General features: G+C 38.4%; 1 protein-coding gene across 1 annotated transcript in view; it reads left to right on the forward strand.

Moving 5' to 3' along the window:
* LOC147434416 (AP-2 complex subunit alpha-2-like) overlaps positions 1–2,037 on the forward strand; it is a 154,571-nt gene extending 152,534 nt beyond the window's left edge. Inside the window, exons 21-27 of the mRNA XM_086490885.1 lie at positions 134–298; positions 383–469; positions 551–676; positions 766–846; positions 975–1,043; positions 1,134–1,213; positions 1,297–2,037. Coding sequence (XP_086347011.1) covers positions 134–298; positions 383–469; positions 551–676; positions 766–846; positions 975–1,043; positions 1,134–1,213; positions 1,297–1,417 — 729 coding nt within the window. The 3' untranslated portion in view covers positions 1,418–2,037. The remainder of the gene's footprint in view (positions 1–133; positions 299–382; positions 470–550; positions 677–765; positions 847–974; positions 1,044–1,133; positions 1,214–1,296) is intronic.
* The last annotated feature ends 21,094 nt before the right edge of the window (positions 2,038–23,131 follow it).

The following is a 23,131-nucleotide window of genomic DNA, read 5'->3' on the forward strand; positions in this document are numbered from 1 at the left end:
ACTAATTATACAGAATGCAATCACAGAACTGTCAGCATATTTGGATTTCTCAAGTATTGAGATTTATACTTCACTAAGAGTTGAATTTGTGTTTTACAATAGACACCATCGTGTGATGCTTACTGTTTTTCAGATAGGCCTCAAGGCCGAGTGGCGAGCCCATCAAGGACGTGTTACCCTTTTTCTTGGAAACAAGCATGTTGGAGCACTTGGTACCGTTCGTGCTGTTATACTTCCTCCTGCTCATTTAAGAATGCACTTATCCACGGTGCCTGATACTATTCCTCCAAGAGCTCAGGTTAAACCATGAGATGGATATTTCAAGCATAACGGGTATTTCAAAGGATTTTATTGCTAATGTAGAAACATGAATGCCTTACAGGTGCAGTGTCCCCTTGAGATAATAAATCTGCAAGCAAGCAGAGATCTTGCGGTTCTTGAGTTCTCGTACAGCTATGGAAATGTTCCGGTAGGATGTGAGCAGATTTAAATGAAGTACATTGCTAATGTAACATTTAGTGATTATTTTTCTAAGAGTACTGTGTGCTAGGTTAATGTGAATTTGCGGCTACCGATTATTTTGAGCAAGTTTCTACAAGGAGTACCTCTGTCGCCAGCTGACTTTGTTAGTCAATGGAGAGCCTTAACTGGTCCTCCTCTCAAGCTTCAAGAAGTGGTCTGTATTTGATGTGATTCTTATGTGAAAGCTTTGTACTCAAGGAAATACTTACTAACACTGAATCAATCGATGCATACCACCAACAGGTGCGAGGTGTAAAACCATTAACTATTCTTGAAATGAGTGGATTATTCAGCAGTATACACATCACCGTGGCACCTGGTCTGGTTAGTATTGGCATGCTTACCAAAAATTTTGAGGTTACGTTTCTTTAGGCAGGGTGAAATCACTAAAAATGCTGAGTCTCTTTTAATGACTTTGTTTAATTGTGTTTTTTTTTTCGGCTTTATGGCAGGACCCAAACCCAAACAATATTGTAGCTGGGACAGTATTTACGTCAGAAGCTCGTAAAACGCTTTGCTTGGTGGGTTTGCATGAATATCTTAGTTGCAATTTCTGATATGTTGGGTCCTTGTCCGTCCAGTCAGTTTGAGCTTGTGTCGTCAATATTCAGGTACGAATAGAGACAGATCCTTCAGACAGAACACAACTTCGCCTGACAGTTGCCTCTTCTGATGGGGTTGTGTCGTTAGAGTATGTGTTCAACCGATGCGGTGCGTTTAGGCTGTTTGAGGCTACATAAGAGTAAATTGTTAACAATTGGCTCATTTTTTCAGATTGAAAGAGTTCATTAAAGAACAACTTCTCGATGATTCATCCACTCAACAACAAATGGTGGCGGGACCGGTGTCGTCGGGACTTAGTGGTCCAGCAGCTGCACTTGCAGGTCTGTTTTAAGATGCCAGATTTTGACGTATTATTAGAATTGCGGTTTGTTGTCCAACTTCAGAGGAGAGAGAGAGAGAGCGAGAGAGGTCATGGGAGGGCATCTCGACACAAGCCAGTTCTTGAGGTTACCTGTTCAAAGGCCCTTGGTGCTTAAGCTGTTAAGGTAGTGTGCTCCTGATCGAGAGCAAGAGGAAGCCCAACAGATACACAGCAAGTTTAGTCCTCCCGTCCGTGATTGTTCGATCCAAGAAGGCTTGTAAAATAAGATGTGCATTTCCCAGAGCTGCTGGCTCTGCATTTTTTATGCTCAGGTTGCTTCACGACAGAGAGAGCCGAGTGATTTCTGTAGAACATGGTTTCCCTAGCTCTATTCGATTCATTTTGAGCTTGTACTACTTCCAATCTGCGGATTCTTTGAGCCTGATTTTCATAGGAACGCCCTCAGCAGTTCTCAAGGTTTCGAGCGGTCGCGATGGTTGTACTCTTGTATAATATCCTAATTGCTATGCTTATGTGCTAGTTGTTTGGAGTCACTTAAGGCAGTTGTGGCCAATTGTCTGCTAGCTATGGTCGGATGGCAAATTGATTAGTGTATCACTTGATGACTTTGTTAATGCTTATTTTCTATTTTTGGGGTGTGAAAATGAAAGCGATGTCTCTGGGTCTTGAACTCTCAAGTATTCATTCATTTACAAATTTTGTGAATACTGAATTTTGTAAAGATAGTGAGTTAAAAGCGACATTTTGGATTCTGCTATACAACCAAGCAGTGTTTCGTAAAAATCATCTTCCAAACCAATTACTACTCAACTAGAGTGTTCAGGAAAAGTGTCTCAGCTTATGATTGTGCCACGTGAAATTTCAATAATCCGAGTCAGGAGCAAGAGTGAAGAAAATTTCCTAAAAATTGAGAAAAATAGTGTAAAATTTGAATAAATAGATCAAAATTTGAAATTTCATGTTTAAAAAAGTATATAAAGGAGTAATGCCCAATCTACTAGCTCTTGGTGTGGAGTCAGGCTACCAAGAGAAAGATGTAGCACCTTTTTCTATACCCAATGAGCCAATGAACAAGCTTCATGCTAACCCTATTATGATGTACAATCTAAAAGCAAGAGACTATGCAAAGGGGCGAACTTTAGCTGTACAAGTCTTAAAAAAAGTTTTACTGATGGCATTGCATGAAATTTAAAAAAGTTGTGGCCCATTGTCTGCTAGCTATGGTCGGATGGCAAATTAGGCTGGTTTCAAATGTTTGACCCTAATTTTTAGGCTGAGTACAGAATTATTGCAATCATTTAAGTTTACCATAGGGATACAAACATATGTATGCTTTATTTTTGTGTCATATATGTACATAGTTAGTTGTATATGGATATATTTATTAGTCTAGTTCCCTCATTGGTCATGAGTATTAAGTCGTGAATTCAAGATTCTCTTGATAGATCTTGAGATCTCTTGGGGTTGCTATGGTGTTCAAAGTTTGCTTCTTCTTTTTCACTTTTGAGAGGCAAGAACTATTGCCCACACAAATAACAGAGCCAAGTGTACATTGGACAGTCCTCATTGTTAATTAATCTCACAAAAAAGAGTACCTCTTTGTGTAAACTCTCCTAGTCTAACTTGTCATGCGCTCTCACAACATTGTGATTGGAATAAAGGCTTGAATGCATGTTAAGCATCAATCATATAGTGCAAAGTTGTCTTGAGCACCAAGTAGGCACATATCAAGAAGCCTGGTTTTGATTTATTGGTTTTTCTTTGGCAATGTGGCCACCTCATTTGCCTCGACTAGGCGAAGGCAGGGATTAAATGGGTAATTGAGGAAATGCCATGTATATCAAAGTGTTGGGCTCAGCCTAAAAATTAGGGTCAAACTATTAATGGATGAAAAGTGAAAATTTCAACCTATATGAATTTTCAATTCATTTTTATGTTGATTTCTTGTTGTAGCCATGATTCGCATTTTGAATCCATGCCCATAAAACGTCCCCCTAGCATCACTCACTAACAGTATCCTTTTTCCCTACCTATCTTTTTTCCTCGCCTTTCCCCCCTCCCAAACTCCTTCCCTTCTCTCTAGGAATTGCGACTCATTCACAAGTGTTGAAAAGTATAATAAACTTTTTATATTTTCAAGACTTTTGTATAGACTAATATTAGCGAGATTCCCCTCCCCCATCTTCAAAAAATCAACTTGGACCTCCATGGCTCACCGTAGACACACACACACACACACACACACACACACACACACACACACACACACACACACACACACACACAGAGAGAGAGAGAGAGAGAGAGAGAGAGAGAACCTAAACGGGAGATAGTCTATGTCAAAATCATTTCTACGAGTTATTGGCAAACTTACCATCAATTACTAGAGAACTACTTGAGTTTGTATATCTCTACAATCAATTAGAGCTCAGTATGGATATCTATAAAGAGGACCCATTACTTTCATTTTGGATTTGCCGTTCTTTCTCAAGGCTTGTCTGTATCTATCACGAGTTGTCAGAACTCTTGTATCATCTTGAAAGTGAATACTAAGTGCAATATCATTTCTATTTCCAAAGTTACTTCTGAACCATTCATGAATCCGAATATCTGAATTCCAATTGTTTTAGTTTGTCGTTTGAATTCAATCTTTTAGTTCAGTTTAGTTATCTGTCTACTTCTCCCATCTGGTCTTTTGAGGTTTGACCTTTTTCATCTCATCTGATTTGATATCCGATATCTAACTCGAGAATTGTAAACCTGAAATAATGGTCAAGTGGTCAGCTAAAGCTCTTGACAGGACCACTTAGAATTAAGAGTCAATGAGCTATTCGCCATGTCGTGTAGATGGGAGGCAGGCATGAACCATTATAACAAGCAGACGGTGAAGGTCTAGTGATCTGAAAAATCGTGTTTTCAATTTCAAAGGTAGCAAAAAGGATGCTTCAAATGTCCATATACAAGTCTTCAAATAGTATGCTAATCTGAAGGACATCGATGAAGATAATTGGGCATAGTGTTTTCCATAAACCTGGACGCAAGAAGGAAATGGTGCTACCATTACCCATCATGTAAGCTTAGAACTTACATTTAGTTGAAGAAGGCTTTCTTGTTGGAGTATAGTGAAAATCCTAAGGATGAAAACATCTTTTGTGAATTGGATAAAATCAAAATAAGGTTAGCTATTTTTAGGACTTATGTGGAGAAAATTAAGGAATGGACCAAACTGATGAATGAGAAAAATGCATGTCTGCATAGTTTTGAGTGGGTTTAGAAGCAAGAAATTTAGAGAACAAGAGATACCGATTCCAACTTCAAAGTTTAACAATCTGGTGCAATAAGCTCTAAAGTTAGAGCAACAGGCTAAAGAAGGGAAGGGCCGCAAAGGAAAGGAGAGTTCCAGTTCTAGTGAATTATTTGTTGAAGGAACTATTTGCTTCAACTCTTCAAAAAGTGATTCAAAGGACACATCCGAGAGTAGGAGGAAGAGAGTTTGAACCAAAAGCATTGAAGAGATAACCAAGAAGATATCTTAGATATCCAAGACCAGACCTTTAGTAGGAAAGGTGGAGATTTGGTGCACAAAAAGCAAGTATATTGCAAAGCTCTAAAAGGACTTTTCTATGATAGCCTTGAAAAATCTAGAATTACCCAAGCAAGAGAGGATACTAGAGAACATGGATAATGGAGCAAGTATGAGCAATATGGCTCGAAGAGGTAGAGGTAGAGGTAGAGGTAGAGGTAGAGGTAGAGCTCACTATCAAACTTTTTTGGTAGAGGTAGAGGTAGAGCTCACTTTACCAAACATAACTCCAATTGTTATACCTATGGAAAATAAATGTACCCGTAGCAAACAAAGTACGAATAAATGTATTTGAATTAAGTTCGTTTCTGGGATACTATCGAAAGTTTATTCATATGTTTGCAATGACGGCCATTCTATCAATGAAGGCCAGTAAAACGGCTCTCATTATCAGAAGTTTGAATTTTACTATCGTGGTTGGATCTCTATACATAATGTGCATTGATGAAGTGTTGAGAAGATGTGTACCTATGCAAGTAACAATGCAAGTAATAACTAATGCACTCACGGAGAGTTTGGGAGGACATTTTTCTACTGACCTCACTTACAAGAAGATTTTTCAAGCAAGGTTATGGAGTCAGAATATGATGCCAGATGTTAGAGCCTTTTGCAAAACATATGATATTTGCCAAAGAATGGGCAGCTACCTTACAATGTTCCAATCATCAGATACATATATGAAATGGATAGTATTGATGTTGACACCATCATGGATGGTTGTGTTGTCACCATTTAGATTGGCTGGAACACAAGTGTCGATGCTCTTGGACAGATGATGGAGGCCCAGAAAAGCATGCAACACTCTAATATCACTCACTTCCAGCAATGGAGCAATAATTTGTCATTAGTGCTGACAACTATATAGAGGTGGTATTGAAGTTCAAAGAGATTTTGATAGAAGAAAAAGTTAAAAGGAAGTAGCACACCAAAACGATCAAGCAATTACAACAACAAACTGAGCAACTAAAGCTGTTGAATTCCAATTTAAATAATGAGAAATAGAAATTAACCAAAGAGCTGAGCGAACATGTCATTGCTATGTCAAAAGCAACCAGCTCACGAAAGTCATAAGAAAGTCCCCTATGTACTCAAGTAATCCACAATGGGCTCAAGTAGTTTGTAAGGAACAAGTACATTTTTCAATCACTAGTAGACATCATTGACTCGGAGGGCAATCTAACGCTTCAATCTAGAGGACTTACAGGAGCCTATTGAGTCCCAAGGCCAACCTGACCAGACCCCAAAAAACACGGTAGCTTAAACAACATTGGGTCAGGAAAACCCACCTTTGGACCAATAGATTGGAAGCCAACAGCAAATGGTCCTCATATGAAAAGATAAGGGAAAAGAAATACACCAGCAAGAACTAGACTCAAACCATATTCCACATGCCTCTAATCATTGTTTGAGTCTGAGAAAATTGTTAAGAAAAGAGAAAAAGATTGAGATCCGAACGTACCTTTAGGATGATGATGTCTATTCAGACCTGGAATGCTATTAGGTACTATATGTAGGAGCTAAAAGAATGATAAAGCGATGGAAAGTGATAAGTACCATGAACAATGAACTTGGAGCTTTCCAATAGCAATTCAAGTATTGGACATAATACCTGAATGCATTCTTACACAAGATGACGCTTTAGTGGATCCCTAGACAAAGTAGTCGACCACAATGAAATGCATGATATTAGAAATGAAGTTAAAGAAATGTTATTAAACATACGGCTATAGGGGCCACACACCACAATCACCATCAAAGAACAAGAACACGCTCAGAAAATTCTGTTTTATTTGGTTAGGATGTAGCAAGAACATCAAATACTATTGAACTACATTGAGGTAGTGCCAAATTCACCAATCCTGGATGTATGCATTTCCAATGAAAAAAGATGGTTTGGCAAAGTTCTATCCACACCTCTACACAGTTTATAGTGAGTTTGCTAATAGGATGCACTATATCTAGATTATGGATCAAATAAGGGACTGATATGAATAGAGTAAGACCCTATGGGTGGCCTGGAAGTCGGTCCTCATTGAAAAGAAGATGAATTTCCAAAGTTCTATCTAGACCTATACCCATTTTATAACGAGTCTCCTGATCATATGTGCTATATCCAAATTCTGGATCAAATAAGGGATTGGTATGCAAAGAATAAGACCCTATGGGTGGCCTAGAAGTCTGTCCTCAATGACACTAAGCAGAAGAGAAAAATATTTGAGCTTAAAGACAATTTGATCAACTTTAGAGAAATGATGACACAATCGAGATTACAGATTAGTATGCGGATCAAATACACTAATGAGTTGTTGCAAGTATCTATTGAAATATCCATGATTCATGAAAAAGAACTGCCAACAAAGCCATCTCTGAACTCCAGTTCAAAGAAATGGTTGAAGTTTTTTGTTTGAAGCCAAAATCAATGGAAGTTGGCCAGATTCAACAGGATGGATCCACACAGCAATAATCTGTCACAAGTTGGCAAGGGCATGGCTGACTGAAAGCAAGAAAACCTTATATGACCCTTACACAAAAACATGGCATACACTTATACCTTATGAGGTGAAGATGCTCAATGAGTGAAGGGAGAACAAGGCTATATATAACATTATTTAGAAGGAGAATTCCACTTCAAGTGCCTATCAATGACAAGTCATGCCTAGAGTTCTTCAAGCATTACCTCAGCAAGTGCCAAAATTTAAACGGAAGAAAGCTCCAAATTAAAGAACAACTAAACACAAAAGATGAAATCAAACCAATAGTCTGAAATTTTGAAATACACCAAAATTCAAGAAAGGGAAGGAGAATGTAGTTAGTGGAAACCCCGAGGGATTCACCATGGAAAACTTACCGCACCAAGTAAGTGGAGGGAAGGTTTTTTTTTTACAAGTTACATAAGAGTATAAGTTAGGGGCAAGCCCCCAATAATTTATCTCCCAAGCTTAAAAATAAGGGAGGGGTATCATATTTGGGGGGGGGGAGGAAAGTGAGAAAAGAAAAAAATGAGAGAAAGTTTTTGTGTTTCAAAATCATGGCTTCTCAAAAGAGTCTGCGCTCAAACTTGTGAGTCAATAGCTACAAAGATACATGCAAGAACTAACACTGCTTTGTATTAATCGCTTGTTTTGTGCTTATAGTTCATTTGTTGAGGGATGAAAGGTATTTAAGAGTTTGTATAGATGCAAATTTACACGGAGAACCTAACACAACTTTATAACTATGTTTCTTGAGTAATTTAGAGGATCAAAATTGGACAAGTAGCTAGAGTGCAGGTTGAACGGGCACATAGTTTGAAAGTCAAATTGAGACACGTTGAGTGTATATCTAGTTATCAACAGAAATAGTTCCTTAGTACGTTGCCAATCACTATGCTAAACCCTCTTTGACTAGTTTTACTCAATTAGATCATGTGAGACCTAAATTTTAGATGTAAGATAGGGGTGTTAGGTAAAGGCGGTGTGCCTCATGGTGCTTTGCCCGTGTCCGCCAGCCAGTGTCCGGCCGTCCACATTTATCTCCTTATTCTTTATACATACAAAGAATAAGGAGCTCTCACTCACATTCTCGCATGATGCTCACACAGTGAGATTTGGGAGCTCCACCCCACATTCTGTGTCGTACTCTCTCTCTCTCCCTCTTTCCCCTTTGCACTCTCTGCGCACACGCACCACATCCGCGCACTCACAATTGGTATCAGAGCTTTGGCTTCGCGACAGATGGAGTGCTACAGAGAAGTGAGCTTTTGGCTATGGTGAGCTTGCTTTCGACGGAAGCTTGAGATCTGTGAGCAACCACCAGATCTGTGCTCATGGAAGCTTGAGGGGCATTTTCAAGTTTGAGGGAAGAGTATATTGCAAGTGTGTATGGTTATTTGCAGCCATACTTGCAGGAAGAATGCAGATTTTCATTTTCGCAGCTTATTTTTCGGGCTCCAAAACAACGTTTTTCGCATAACTTTTGCATACGGAATGCGATTTATGCAAGGTCAGGGTGTAACCTGAGGTTTGCCACGCTCCTGACGCAATGGTGATGTCCATTTGAGCTGATTTTGACCTCTGAAATTTATGCAGCAACAACAAGTTTTTGCTGCGTTTTTGGACCGAAAACAATGTTTTTGGCATATCTTGCATACTCGGAGTCAGATCTATATGATCTAGGGGTCTACCCGAGGATTTGTCGACGTTCCGGACACAATGGTGATATCAAAATTTTGAAATTCTGATCTCTTAATTTTCTGCAGCAACCTGCATTTTTTTTAGACACAAAAGATTTGACAGTTAAGGGCTTGTATATTGCAAATCGTTGTGTAGATTGCATCTGGGGATATGTACGTCACATTGTGGAGTCCATTGGGTGCTGATTTAACTTGCAATTGTTGATTTGGGATGTGGTTCTTGGACTAAAGCACATCCTTATGCAGTTTCTCGGCACATGATTTTGTGCTGATGTATGCTCTATGTGGGAACAGATGTGAAGATGTGGAGCCATCATGGCTAAGTATTTTGGATGCATGGTTGATGCTCGTAGTTGAGCACTTGTTTATGCGCATCCATTGAAGCTTGTTTATGCAAACAAGTTGACAGGTTTTGTCAATATTTCGTTGAGTGGTACTCCAACTAGAGCGTGCTTGCTCTTTGTATGACTTTGTGAAGTGATTTCGGACGACTACATTCCCAGATTTTGCCATTTGGGCATTTTGTGTTGTCTCCATTTGCGGTTTACTGTTGAGTTTTTGCTCCAGTTACAAGGGAGACTCTGCCAAAATTTTGTCAAATTTGTTTGCCTATTGTAGAGGCTTGTGAGCTTAATAGTTTGCTCACTTTGTTTGCTTGAGATAGTGGTTTGCTCTCTGGTGGGAGAGTTTTGTGATCTCGAGCATTGTTTGCCATTGTTTGGCATGGCCATGAGAGACGATTTTTGTTCACGGCGACTGGCATGTTGGTATTGTGGCCACAAGGGGCATATTAGGCGCCGTTGTTTCAGGCGCATGAGGCAGCGGAAGAGGCAAATGCATCGTGCTACTATGAGGACAAATGCTAGAGAGTATGCATGTGATGGGCATGTCACTTTTGAGTTTAGCTTGCCTTCAGACTACTTTGTGTTTTGGGATAGCACATTGTCTACGCGTTTTCTACTAGACGAGCATGCATTTTTTCACGTGACGCCACGTCGTGATTTGTTTTACTCTTTCTCTAGTGGGAGACTTGGTTGTGTGCAGTTTGCTGATGGTTCAACATATGACATAGAGGGTGCTGGAGATGTATGCATGTCTTTACCTAGCGGTGCATTATTTACGCTACAAGATGTATGTTATGTACCAGGACTCAGGCAGAGTCTCATTTGAGTGCATCAGTTGTTGCAGAGTAGTGGACATTGTGTACTGCTTGGAGAGCAATCATTTCAGATGCATAAGGGATCACTACTGATATCCAGAGGTGCTAGGAGTGGTCTGGTATACCCTTTGCATATTTCTGATACACTAGGCGGTGTAGTCTCTGTGTATTTTGCAGCCATGTTTGGAGCGAGAGACGAGGCGTGTCTCTTTTGCAGATGTGCTGCATGGAGAGCAGGTTGTGCATTTGTCTTGTGGTGATGTCACTCAGACAGTGGTATCTCTGGGAATGCACAGATTTGTCAGTCATCAGTTGAGGTGACATCAATTGAGCCAGAGATCGATGCATTGTTCTATGATGCATCTGATACGTTTGAGGGCGACAGTGTCCTTCAGAGAGCTATGTGTGATTGCAGTTGTGCTGATTTTTCAGTTTTGCAATCATTCTCAGTAGATATGTCTTTGCCAGATGATGCTGACATAGTGATGCATAGTCAGGTGGTTCCTGATGAGGATGCATATGGCACTGAGGTTGCTGACAGGGATAGGTTGGCATACATAGTGCATGTTTCGTCGGCTTTCGGGTCTCTCATGTTTGACCGTTTGGTTTCGAGACCTGATCTTGCTTATGCAGTTAGTGCATTTGTAGTGGGAGTTGTCAGTCATGCGATGACTGACACTGGCATTGTGCATTGTGGAACCATGCAGGTCATCACTCGATACTTGCATCATGAGTGTCATCGTAGCTCTAGCCCTAGTGGTATGCATGTTGCATCTACACTAGAGCATGTTTGGAGTGAGCCAGTAGGCATAGGTTGAGAGTCGTCTTCTCTCATCTCTTGTATAAACTAGTTGTAGGCTAGTCTTCTTTCCACTTATCAGGACACAGCCTTTAGTGGGAGAATGTTAGGTAAAGGCAGTGTGCCTCAATGTGCTTTGCCCGTGTTCGCCGGCCAGTGTCCGGCCGCCCACATTTATCTTCTTATTCTTTATACATACAAAGAATAAGGAGCTCTCACTCACATTCTCACATGATGCTCACACAGTGAGATTTGGGAGCTCCACCCCACACCCTGTGTCGTGCTCTCTCTCTCCCTCTTTCCCCTTTGCACTCTCTACGCACACGCACCGCATCCGCGCACTCACAAGGGGTATGATAGTTTTCTGCATTGATTGTCGTATAAGCGTAGAAAGGGGGTCATATTCCCTAATATGAGTCGTATATAGGGGTTTTATTAAATTTTTCTGCTCGTAGGTGGCATCCCATTTTGTATATAAAATGAATCACCCGGGGTGGAAACCTGCCTTAGAGCTAGTACTGTTTCTATGAGTTATTGGCGGATTACCAATAGTTACTAGAGTCTGTGTAACTATATAGTCAGTCAGAACTCACTATGGGTACCTATAAATAGACCCATTACTTTTATTTTGGCTTTGTCGTTCTTTCTTGGAGCCTCCCTGTATCTATCAGGAGTTGTCAAAACTCTTGTATCATCTTGAAACAGAGCATTAAGTCCAGTATCATTTTTATTTCCAAAAAGTTGTACTTTTAACCATTCATGAATTCGAATATCTAAATTCGAGTTGTCTCAGTTCATATCATCTAAATTCAGTCTTTCACTTCAGTTTAGTTATCTGTGAGATTTTCCATTTGGTCTTTTGAAGTCTGACTCTCTTCATCTCATACGATCTGAAATCTGACAGCGAAGTCGAGAATTCCAAACCTGAAATAGTGATCATCTCATTCCATTTTGGCGATCAACGGTGGTGAGCTAAAGCTCTTAATACGAACCACTCAGAATTCAGATTCAATCAGTAATTTGCAATGCTGCCACGTCGTCTAGCACGAGGAAGGAGAGACACTACAGTGTTTGTTAAAGACCATGATCACATCAACGTAGTAGATGAGGAATCGAAGCAAGGATCTGATGGAGACCCATACTCTCAAAAGGAGAAAGTTGATTCCACTACATGGAGAAGAGGGGGTGAGGAGAATCAAGATTCTCAACACTCAGCACATTCCAAAAGACGACATTTAGAGAGGTGAGAGATGCTCTCATTCACATGTATCTCGATATTCAAAGGGGAAAGGAAAAGTGAAGGTTCATATGAATGTCACTGATACTAGCAGGCATAGTAAACGAGCAAGATCACACACAAAAGCAAATGAGCATGATACCAACACCATAGTAAATGAGCAAGATACCACACAAAAGCTAATGGAGGGAATGAACTTGACACTGCTATAGAAACTGATGATAACTACAATGACAAATGGGAGGAAATCATGGACCATTGTAATAAGCATAGACATCGGGAGAGGAAACCAATCACAACAATAAATCCAAAGGCCGGGAAAAGGAATTGTATCATCATAAATCCAAATACAATGAACGGTCAAGTACTAATTTAAAAATCATGTTTTCCACTTTCAAAGGGGGTGGAAAGGACAATTCATATGTCCATATACAAGTCTTTAAATAGTATGATGATCCAGGGACATCGATGAAGATGAGCGGGCATAGTATTTTCCACAAACTCTGAAGGACATAAGAAGAAAATGGTACAATCATTACCCAACATGTAAGCTCAAAACTTACAATAAGGTGAAGAAGGCTTTCTTGCTAGAGTATAGTGAAAACCTCGGGGATGAAGGCATCCTTTGCAAATTAGCTAAAACAAAATAAGATAAGCTATTTGTTAGGAGTTATGTTGAGAAAATTAAGGAATTTACCAAACAATTGAATGAACCACCATAAAAAAAACACATGCGTATATATTTTTTGAGTGGGTCTAGAAGCAATAATTAAGAGAACAAGAGATACCGACACCAACTTCAAAATTTAACCTCTTCAAAAAATGATTCTAAGGACACATCCAAGAGTAGAAAGAAGAGATTCTAGACCAAAAAGATTGAGGCTCTATCCAAGCATATATCTGAGATATCCAAGACCAAACCTTTAGTAGGAAAAGTGGAGATTTGCTGCACAAAATGCAAGAATAGTTCTGATGAATGTTGCCAATGTAACTTGTTGCAAATCTCTTAGGCACCTATGGAACAATTGACATATAAGTGCATCACTTGAAGGAAGGAAAATATGTTTCCATGATAGTTCTAAAAAATACAGAACCAGTCAAGCAAGAGAGGATACCAGAGGACATGGATAATGGAGCCAATACCAGCAATATGGCTAGAAGAGGATGCTATCAGAATTTTTTTGGTAGAGGGAGAGGTAGAGGTAGAGTTGAATTTTCTAGACATAACTTTAGCTGCTATATTTGTGGAAAATACGCACACTTTGCATCAAAATGTCTAGATAATTTGAAAGGTTAAATGGTTGAGTAAAAGATGGCACAACCAGTTCCAATGCATGTGATCCCTAAGGAGTGCTAGAGTTGTCATTTAAAAAAATTCCAGATGAGCCATCTATTCAAAGGAAGCAAAGTGAAGAGGCTCATAAGTGAGAGAGATAGAGAGCTATTTGGAAGTCCAAGGGAAGGGCTAAAGAAGTGGATGAGTGGCAGGAGTAGAGGGCAAAAATAGTTTAGATCAATTAAGATCTTAAGAAGAGGATCCCAGAAAGCTCAACATACTCAGATGGCAGACCATTCAAAGGCTTTTATCAAAAGCTCTAAATAAGGAAATCCAAGTTGCGTAATATGGTAAGAATGGCACTTGAATAGAAATCAAGGAAACAAAGCTCCTCGCCCAAGGAAAGAGGTATGGGAAATCAAGGTGGACTTAGCCAAAGTTGATAATTTGGATTTGGAAACAAAAAAGATTCAATAGCAACAACCAAAATCTCCACAAAAGGATCAATTAGTTAAGAGACACAGAAGGTCAATAGAGGCATGGCACTACAAAGACAATTTTCTAGAGGGGAGGTCATCTATTGAAATAGCAATTCTAGGAATGAATAGGATGAGATATATGTCAATTTTTTGCAAGAGAATCCACAATCTGACTATTGAACTCAATGATATTAGACGAGTGTTACCTAAAGCACCCAGTTTCATCCAAAGGTAGAGGAAGAGAGACTCATACGCAATGGTGGTCGACCTATCTGAAATTAAAGATGACAAAGTACCACTGATTCAAATTGACTACAAGATCAAGAAACAATGGAAACCATTGTCAGGGGTAATTCTATATGGCGTTGTGGGAGTCAATATTTCAGACACAAACTAGGGATTGAGAAGATGAAAGCTACTCCTTTCAGAATCCGAATGGTAGATCAAAGGATTGTTTAGGCAGTGGTTTGATTGAGAACCTTTAGGTCATAGTAGAATGAAAGAATTCTTGAGCCAGTTTTCTAGTTGAGGACTGCATGAGCCATACACGATTAAAGATCCCAATAGGTAAAATCAAAATTATAACTAACAACACCAAAATTTGGAAAAGAGCAATGTTCACAGAGGAGTTATGCAAGAAGTATGGGACCAAGAAGATAGAAAGGATGTTAGCATCGATGAACATATTTTCAATAACTTAGATGGACCTAAATGTAGTTCTTCTAAATCAACAAATATTGGAACAACAAAGAAAAAAATACCCAAAATTTTATTGAGTCAAACCCAGGGGAAAGATGAGATAATCTAGATGAAAGGCATTCAAGAGAAGATGAAAGCCAAATAGCAATGAAAACCAAACCAGATGGAGGGGACACAAGAAATAGGCAGCAAAATGCTTATGTATCTAAATGCAATAGAGTACCAATTGAGCAAGAGGGGGATTCAAGTACAAATAATCCTTACAATGTATGCAACAAGCATAAGCACAAAAAATGAAGTTGAATAACTAGCCAAAAGGAATGCCAAACTGGTTATAATTATGCCATTCAGTCTATGTAATGCTCTAGCAACCTTTCAAAGATGCATGATGGAGATCTTCATTGAGTTCTTGCATAAGTTTCTGTCAATTTTCAAGGATGACTTCACAATCTTCTCCTTTGAAGACATGCATCTCTTGTTTGTGGAATTAGTATTCAAAAAAATGCAAAGAGAAGAGGATTTGTCTGAATGCCTTTAAATTAGTATTCATGGTCTGGAAGGGATAACCAGTGGGACATATCGTGTCCAGAAATGGCATAGAGTTGGCTAAAGACGAGATCCAAAGTGTTTGGCGGGCAAGAGCACCAATAAATGTATCTGAATTAAGTTTTTTTTTGGGGGTACATTAATTTCTATCAAAAGTTTCACAATGAAGGCCATTCTATTATATGAATTAATCCAAAATGGAGTTAAAATTATGTGGACTTCAGAATCTGAAGCCAGTTTCTAGTCTCTAAAGGAACGATTTCCAGTCTCTAAAGGAAGCCATCACCATGAAATTGATTCTTCGCCAAAGAAATTGGTAGGTCATTTATTCATGTTCATGTAGATGCATCTGGTTATGGCAATGGGAGCAATTTTGGCACAACCTGATGGAAAAATTGACAATCTAGTATACTTTGCTAGTCACAAATTCAACACAAAAGAACATGAGTATTCAACCACAAAAAGAGAATCACTAGGAATGGTATTTAGTGCCACAAAATTCAAAAATTATTTGTTAAAAAGATACTTTATTTTTATGGGATCATCACGAGGCTTTACTTAATGTGATTAGTAAAGTGGTCATCCAAAGAAGGTATATTAGATGGATGATGCTCCTTTTGAAATTTGAGCTCTAGAATTTTCATAAGTCTGGAAAAGCTCATTGCGGTGTAGATTTCCTATCTAGAAGTACAAAAAGGATTAACATCTTTGAGGGATGAGCCAATAAATGCTGAATTATTTCAAATGATGAGAATCGAGGAACCATATCTAGAGTGGCAAGATGTGTATGATTTCTTGTAGTATGGTGGATTTCTAGAAGATTGGTCTCGGTCCACTAAAAAAGATCTAATTATTATAAGTTTTAATTGACTATCATAGCTAGATCTCTATACAAGCTATGCATTGATGGAGTATTGAGAAGATGTGTAGATATTGCAAGCAAGGATGCAAGTAATTACTGATGCACACATGGACATTTTTCTATTGAAGTCACTTATAAGAAGATTTTTCAAGCAAGGTTATGGTGGAAGAATATGATGTCAGATGTTAGAGCCTATAATATGAGCATATAGAACAACACATAAGATCACAACTAGAATGCCACCATTCAAAATGGTCTATGAATTAGAAGCAATTACATCGATGGAATTCACAATTCCAAGCCTCAGATTATCAATAGAACATGATAGGGATTATAACTCAACCTTGAAAAAGAGATGAGATGTGAGACATAAAGCAATGCAAGAATAGAAAGTGGTACATCAACGAAGAAAACACTAGTATGATAGTAAATTGAAAGTACAAGAATTTAAAAAAGGAGATCTAGTTTTGCTACACCAGTTGATGTTATGCCCAAAGAGACCCAATCTGAAGATAGCATGGTCAGGACCCTATGAGGTGGAATAGGTTTTTCTAATGTCACAATAAGATTAAAGGACTTGTTTGGACTGATGTTACTTGAGGTCTACAATGGATCAAAAATTAAGTTGTATATTCAATCCTAGCAGAGACTTCATCACCAACATCTGAGGTAGCCAAATTATCTGACTCTAAAAACCTTCCATTGGACTTATTTTTAGTAAGATTTGAAGTGGTTAGAAACAACAAGGAGATTCAATCAAAGGATGGTATGAATATTCTCAAAGTCTAGTCTCAAAAACCATATGTTAGATGAGGTATGAAGGAGCTATAACAATCACTAACAAGGAATTAATTAGCATAGCTTTTTGGGTATCCCATCGGTAATTAGTATAAGGAAGAACCAATGGATGATTGCCACGTCAATAATGGCTACTATTTTTCGGAGTCACGCAAAGAGTGGAGGATTCATGGCTCAAATTAGTCAGTATGAGGTGAGTACACGACCGTGCAACCATTCCCTCGCCTCCTATGCCCACAGAGCTTGCTACCATAGAGCCTTTTGCTACATCAACTTTTCTTGCAATCATTGCACACATAAACCCTTCTGTGGATTCTTGGTTTTTATTTCCAAGATCATCCAACGAGTTCTCCTTCTCTGCATGGGCAATTTTGCAGAACTTAGAGATGGGGAAGCATGGTACCATCTCCTCCAAAGCATTGCAGGCAGTGTTGAAGGAACATTGACAGGCCATAGAGGAGATTGCAAAGAGTTTAGCAAAGGTTCGTGCATAGATGGAAATCTCATATCAGGCTATAGACAAGCACATATTCCAGGACATAAAGAGGGAACAACTTCAAAACCAGGGTATGACAATCATTCAAAAGGATGCAAAAATCCCAATCAACTCGATTATCATAAAGCAAGTGGTTGAAATCTTTAATGCTGACACAACCATAATAATAATAAATGGTCAAAACATTCACTTATTTGTTGTTGCAATTTCCCACGTACTCAAATTACCCATTTGACCAAAACTCCCAACCTTGTACTATTGAAACCATCAACTTCTTGAATGAAACACCCATATCCAAAAGAAAGAGAAAGTTTGACAAAAAAGAAATTCCAATATCAGCACTGGAATGCAAGGCGGCATATAGGTTTGTTGCTAAGGCAATCAGCCTAAAGAATATCTCGACTTACATTTTTGCAAAAATTTTAGTATATTACTAGCCAAAGCACTGAACAACAAAACTCAATTGATTTGAGAGTTAACTATACATGGATGTGATGCAAGAAGGAGTTTAAAGGGTCTCAATGCTTTTGATGGTGAGGATTCTACCCTAGCAACTAGCTTCTTAATTTTGGACTCTCATGTTGATTGATCATGCATGAGCGACCTTATTAGAACCTGCTCATCCACCTAGGTTAATAAAAGACTTCAAATGATAGAAAGAGGTAATGGAATAATTACAGTCATACATAGGTGGTATTTACAACTTGCCCTTGTTTTGGGACAAGCTACTTGATTGTCCACTCTTATTCTATCCTAATTTTACGAAAACAACGTGGGCCTTTGGTATCTGGGTGAATGCATGTATTGGTGGTACCAAAAAGAGATTTCTTGGACAGTCCTTTGGTAGCACTTTACAAGCCCCATCTTTATGTGTTACATATAAAATAAACTAGCATGTTATACATCAATGGTTAGATTTTTTCATGTAGAATCTAAAACTATAAAGTCCAACATTACCAAGAGATCAATCAGAAGTGGCGGGTCCAATTCATTCCTCAGTACATGCTTGAGGTGGTTGATGTGTTGCCAATGTATTTTGGCTTGATAAGCTCACTTTTAAGACTCCTCTTCTGCTTGTTGTTTCATCAATCTCTCCTATTTTATCTGAATTTTTCATGCATGCAGTTGATGTGAGTGGTTCAAGATAGCTATTGATTCTTGAGCCATTAATATATGCTTTCATGCGAGTACCATTGAGAGTGTAGAGGCAAAATTTCCCTCCATTTGTGCTATCTCTTAGCAGAAATGGTTCTAGAACTCTAGCTACTAGTTTCCTTTTGTTTTTCTTGAGGGTGCATAGGAGTACAATGTCTCCTTTTTTAAACTTAAGGAATTGTAGGCTTTGGTCAAACAAGGCTTTGGACCTACACATTTCTACATACATAGCATGAATTGCTTTCATTCAAGTTTTATCAAGTTTTTCAAGCTATGCAAGGCTATTAGAGAATGCATGCTCAAACCATTCCAAGGAAATTTCTATTTTCAAAGCAAGAAGTGAAAATTCCATTGGAAGAATGTATTATGTACATAGAAAAGTTCAAAAGGGGTTGTATGGTTTTTGTATGGTTTGGACTTGATTAGGTCAATCAAAAGTCAATCCCTAGGGCCATTTTGGCGGTTTCTCACCTTGAACTATTTTTTGCACTTTTTATGAGTTTTTTGGACTTTTTTGACAAACCTCCTTTGAGAAGTTTTTTTCACAATGGTCTTTGCTACAAGCTAGTATAGTTTCTGTCCAAAAATTCACATGGGGGTCATGGATCGTGAACCACTTCTGAACTTGATATTTGGTGAGCTGATAGCTTATGATGTTTGTAGCCTTCTCCACAAAATATTTTTGAATTTGGATCACTTTTGTTCAACCAAAAGTGAATTCTACAGTCTGTTGTGATAATTTTGACAATGTTTTGTTTTTTGCTCTTTTGACTACTTTTTACAACTTTTTTGCAAATGGGTCTTTTGAGAAAAGTGTTTGTCTATGTCTCAGCTACCTACTGCTCAAATCTTAGCCAACAATCTTGATGGGGATATGGATCGCAATCCATGTTCCATCAAATATGGACACCAATTTTACATGCTAGTAACTTGCAGTGTCAGTAGTCTACTCCACCACTTATTTTTGGATTTGGACAACTTTTTGTCAGTGGAAAGCAAACTTTTCTGTCTGCACTGTGGTTTTTGCCTAGTTTCTATGTTTGGCTATTTTTACCCACTTTTTTCAGGTTTTTGCTATGGTGTCTTTTGGGAAAATTGTTCCAAATGGTATCAGCTACCTACTGGTCAAATATCAGCTCAAAATGATCAAGGACGACATGGATTGCGATCCATGTTTGATCACATTTGAACATGAAATTTGCTCAGTTGTATGCATGCACTCTATAGATATCAAACCTTCACTTATTTTTGGATTTGGATCTCAAAAAGTAAAAAAGCTCTAAATTTTGGTCAATTTTTAAGGTTTTTGTGTCTTTTGCCCAATTTCTTGATTTGAGTGAGTTTTCAGTGTCAGTTTTTGACCAAAAGTGTATATTCAGTGATATGGAACCATACTAGACTCTATGGTATCAGTTTTTGACCAAAAGTGTATATTCAGTGATATGGAACCATACTAGACTCTATGGTATCAGTTTTTGTTCAAAAATTCACATGGGGACATGGATCGCGATCCATGATCCTATACAAAATAGCATGAAACTTTCCAAATTGCTTCTAGAGAGTCTGATAATGCCCTTGAACAACAAATTTTTGAATTTGGATCACTTTTTAGGTCTCTACCACCAAGTTTTCATAATTTTAGAGATATGATCGTTTTGGAAAAAATATGGTTTTCAACAGGTTTTGCATTTGGATCACTTTTAAGGTCTCTACCACCAAGTTTTCATAATTTTAGAGTTATGATCATTTTGGAAAAAACATGATTTTCAACAGGTTTTGCCATGATCTTTCATCCCTAATTTGATGGTGGTAGTTTCTACTTAGCCTACTCCTAAATATTGAAATGAAACTAGGAAGAAAATCAAACAGAACGGTACAAAATAAAGTCAAAACAAAAAATAGTATAGCACTGAAAGCATAGTGAAAATCGAAGAATGAAATGCGTTTGGCTATCTCACTCACAACCCTCTTTAGCTCTTGAGAATAGATCTAGCAAGTCCTCGACTTCTAGAGTCGACCAAGCACTAAACCTCACGTTTAGCTACTTCACTTATAAGGTGTAAATGGAATGGAAAGATAAAATGTTCAGAAAAGAACACTTTAAATACGACATAGGTCACTCACCATCTAAGGATCATTCCCCGACAGCTGCGCCAATGTTAGTGGGTCGTGACGAGACAGGCATCTGTAGCATAGCTATATGACACTAATATAATGTCAATACTCAGGGAAGCAACTCGAATGGGTCACATAGACTCTTTGAGGTTGTCAATATGAAGAAGTGAACCTAACAAGCAAATATATCAACTCAACAAGTAAACCACCACTCAATGATGGAAAAATCTGCCTATGTCCTTTCTCACCACTCTAGGTCATCACGCCATTTCGGCACTCAAACAAAGTTGCAACAAAATTTTAGGAGGAGGTCTAAGACACCTAGGGGCACTATCCTACCAAGCTAGGTTGCAATCCAACAAGGTACCAAAATCACGATCCATCATGAAAAAGGCCTTGAAAACTACAATAGAACTATCTACAAAGGTCTCCCTATGGTCTAACAACACTCTCCTATGGTCAAAATGTCAAAGAAAAATGATTTAAGAACTCAAATCTGAATATTAGACTCAGTAATGCGTAGTCGCAAAAATCAACAAAATTGACAATGCTTACACTTGAATGAAAGAGCGTGGAAAGAGAAACATAGTGCAAGTTTTGAAACTAAAAACAGATTACCCAATCATTAGTTGTGATGATTACAAGTTAGAGATTTGTAGTTGCTTGAGCGTACGTACAACGGAGCTTCCTTTCTCTTCCAAAGATAAACCTCCTTTCACATTAAATTTATTAACCTTTATATCTAGGGATTTCTAAATGGCCAGTGATCGGCTCATATAGGCCTTTACACTTATCATGATAGAATTAAAACTCAAGGAATCGACTTGTTACCCTGGAATCTATCAGGACATTTTGAATATTGTGCAAGGCATTGATGTAGGTCCTGGTTCTGAGGATGTAGGCGATGTTAAGGATGTTGCAGGTTTTGGTGGCAGGATTTCTGCTGCAAGAGCTGTTTTGCCTATAGCTAAGCAAGCTTGTTGGGATGTAAAAGATGGGCAGGCTCATGCTTTGACTACCTTTTCTGTGAAGCGCAATATTACTCCTCATATTCGTTCAACAAAATTTGCAAAACGGGCTTGGGATATTTTGACTAGTCTTTATGCAAATCACAATGAGGCTAAATAGATAGAGTCGAAGATTGTGTTGCTGCGTAAAGAGATAGAGTTGAAGATTATTCATGACAAAGATGAGACGAAAACTTTCCTTGCTGGTGTCAAGGATATAAATGAGCAACTCATTTTTGTAGGCAAAGTCATTTCTAATAGTTCCCTTGTGCAAACTATTCTTGATGCTTTGGCAAATTCTTAACAAACTCTTGTTAGTACTTGGAGACTTATGATGCAAGAAAATCCTCAAGTTGTGAAGTTTGATGCATTATGCACATTGCTATCTACAAGAGTCACTTTCTTGAAAAAAAGGGCTAAATAGAATGCAGTTGAACAAGCGTTTACTGCTACTCAAAGAAAAGGTGGTAACAACAATGTAACCTCTTCCCATGCTTCTTTTGCAAGTGGAAAATCTTATGTTCCTAATGCTTCTATTGGAAACACTTCGTCTGGGAATTCTGGTGATAAGGGAAAAAAGAAGATGCATTTTTATTATTGTAAAGCTAATGATCACTTGATCAAGCAATGTCCAAAGTTGAAGGTAAAAGAGACTGGATCAACTACAGGGTCCAATACAAGTGCATCTATTGTAGAGTCTTCTATGAAAGGAGATTGTGATACTGATGTAGATGCAAAGTGGGCTTTTAGTGCAGAGTGTACTTATGATCCTGATGTCCATTATTCATGCATGTCTATTGCTACAGATTCACATGTGTGGTATTTTGATAGTGGTGCTACAAAGCACATTACCTCACATCATGATTTTCTTACCTCTCTTGAGTCCCTCCCTCATGGAAATTTAGTCACTTGTGCCAACAATTTCTCTATCCGGTTCACGGAGTTGGAAAGATTGTGCTTACTGCTACAAATGGTCGTTCTTTCATACTTGTTGATGCATTGCATGTACCTGGGATCAAGAAGAATCTTTTGTATGTATCTGCACTTTCTAGACTTGGGCTTGTAGTCAAATTTGTGGACAATAGATGTACAATACGTGATCTCAGTTTCGATGATGAAATTGTTGCATCTGGAATTTATGTTGTGGTTTGTATAAGCTCACTTTGTATGACAAGTGTGGATAAAATTTTGCAAATGTAGTTGTGGATTCTAAGGCTATTTCATATGCAAAACTTTGGCATGCTCGTTTTGGACATCTGAATTTTGTCAGTTTGCTGCATTTGCAAAAATTTGATATGGTTTCTTCCTTGCCGCCTCTTGAAGGACCTATCAAACAAGGCT

The sequence above is a fragment of the Adiantum capillus-veneris genome, chromosome 19 (genome assembly GCF_014529385.1).
Source record: "Adiantum capillus-veneris isolate H3 chromosome 19, ASM1452938v2, whole genome shotgun sequence".
NCBI lineage: Eukaryota > Viridiplantae > Streptophyta > Polypodiopsida > Polypodiales > Pteridaceae > Adiantum > Adiantum capillus-veneris.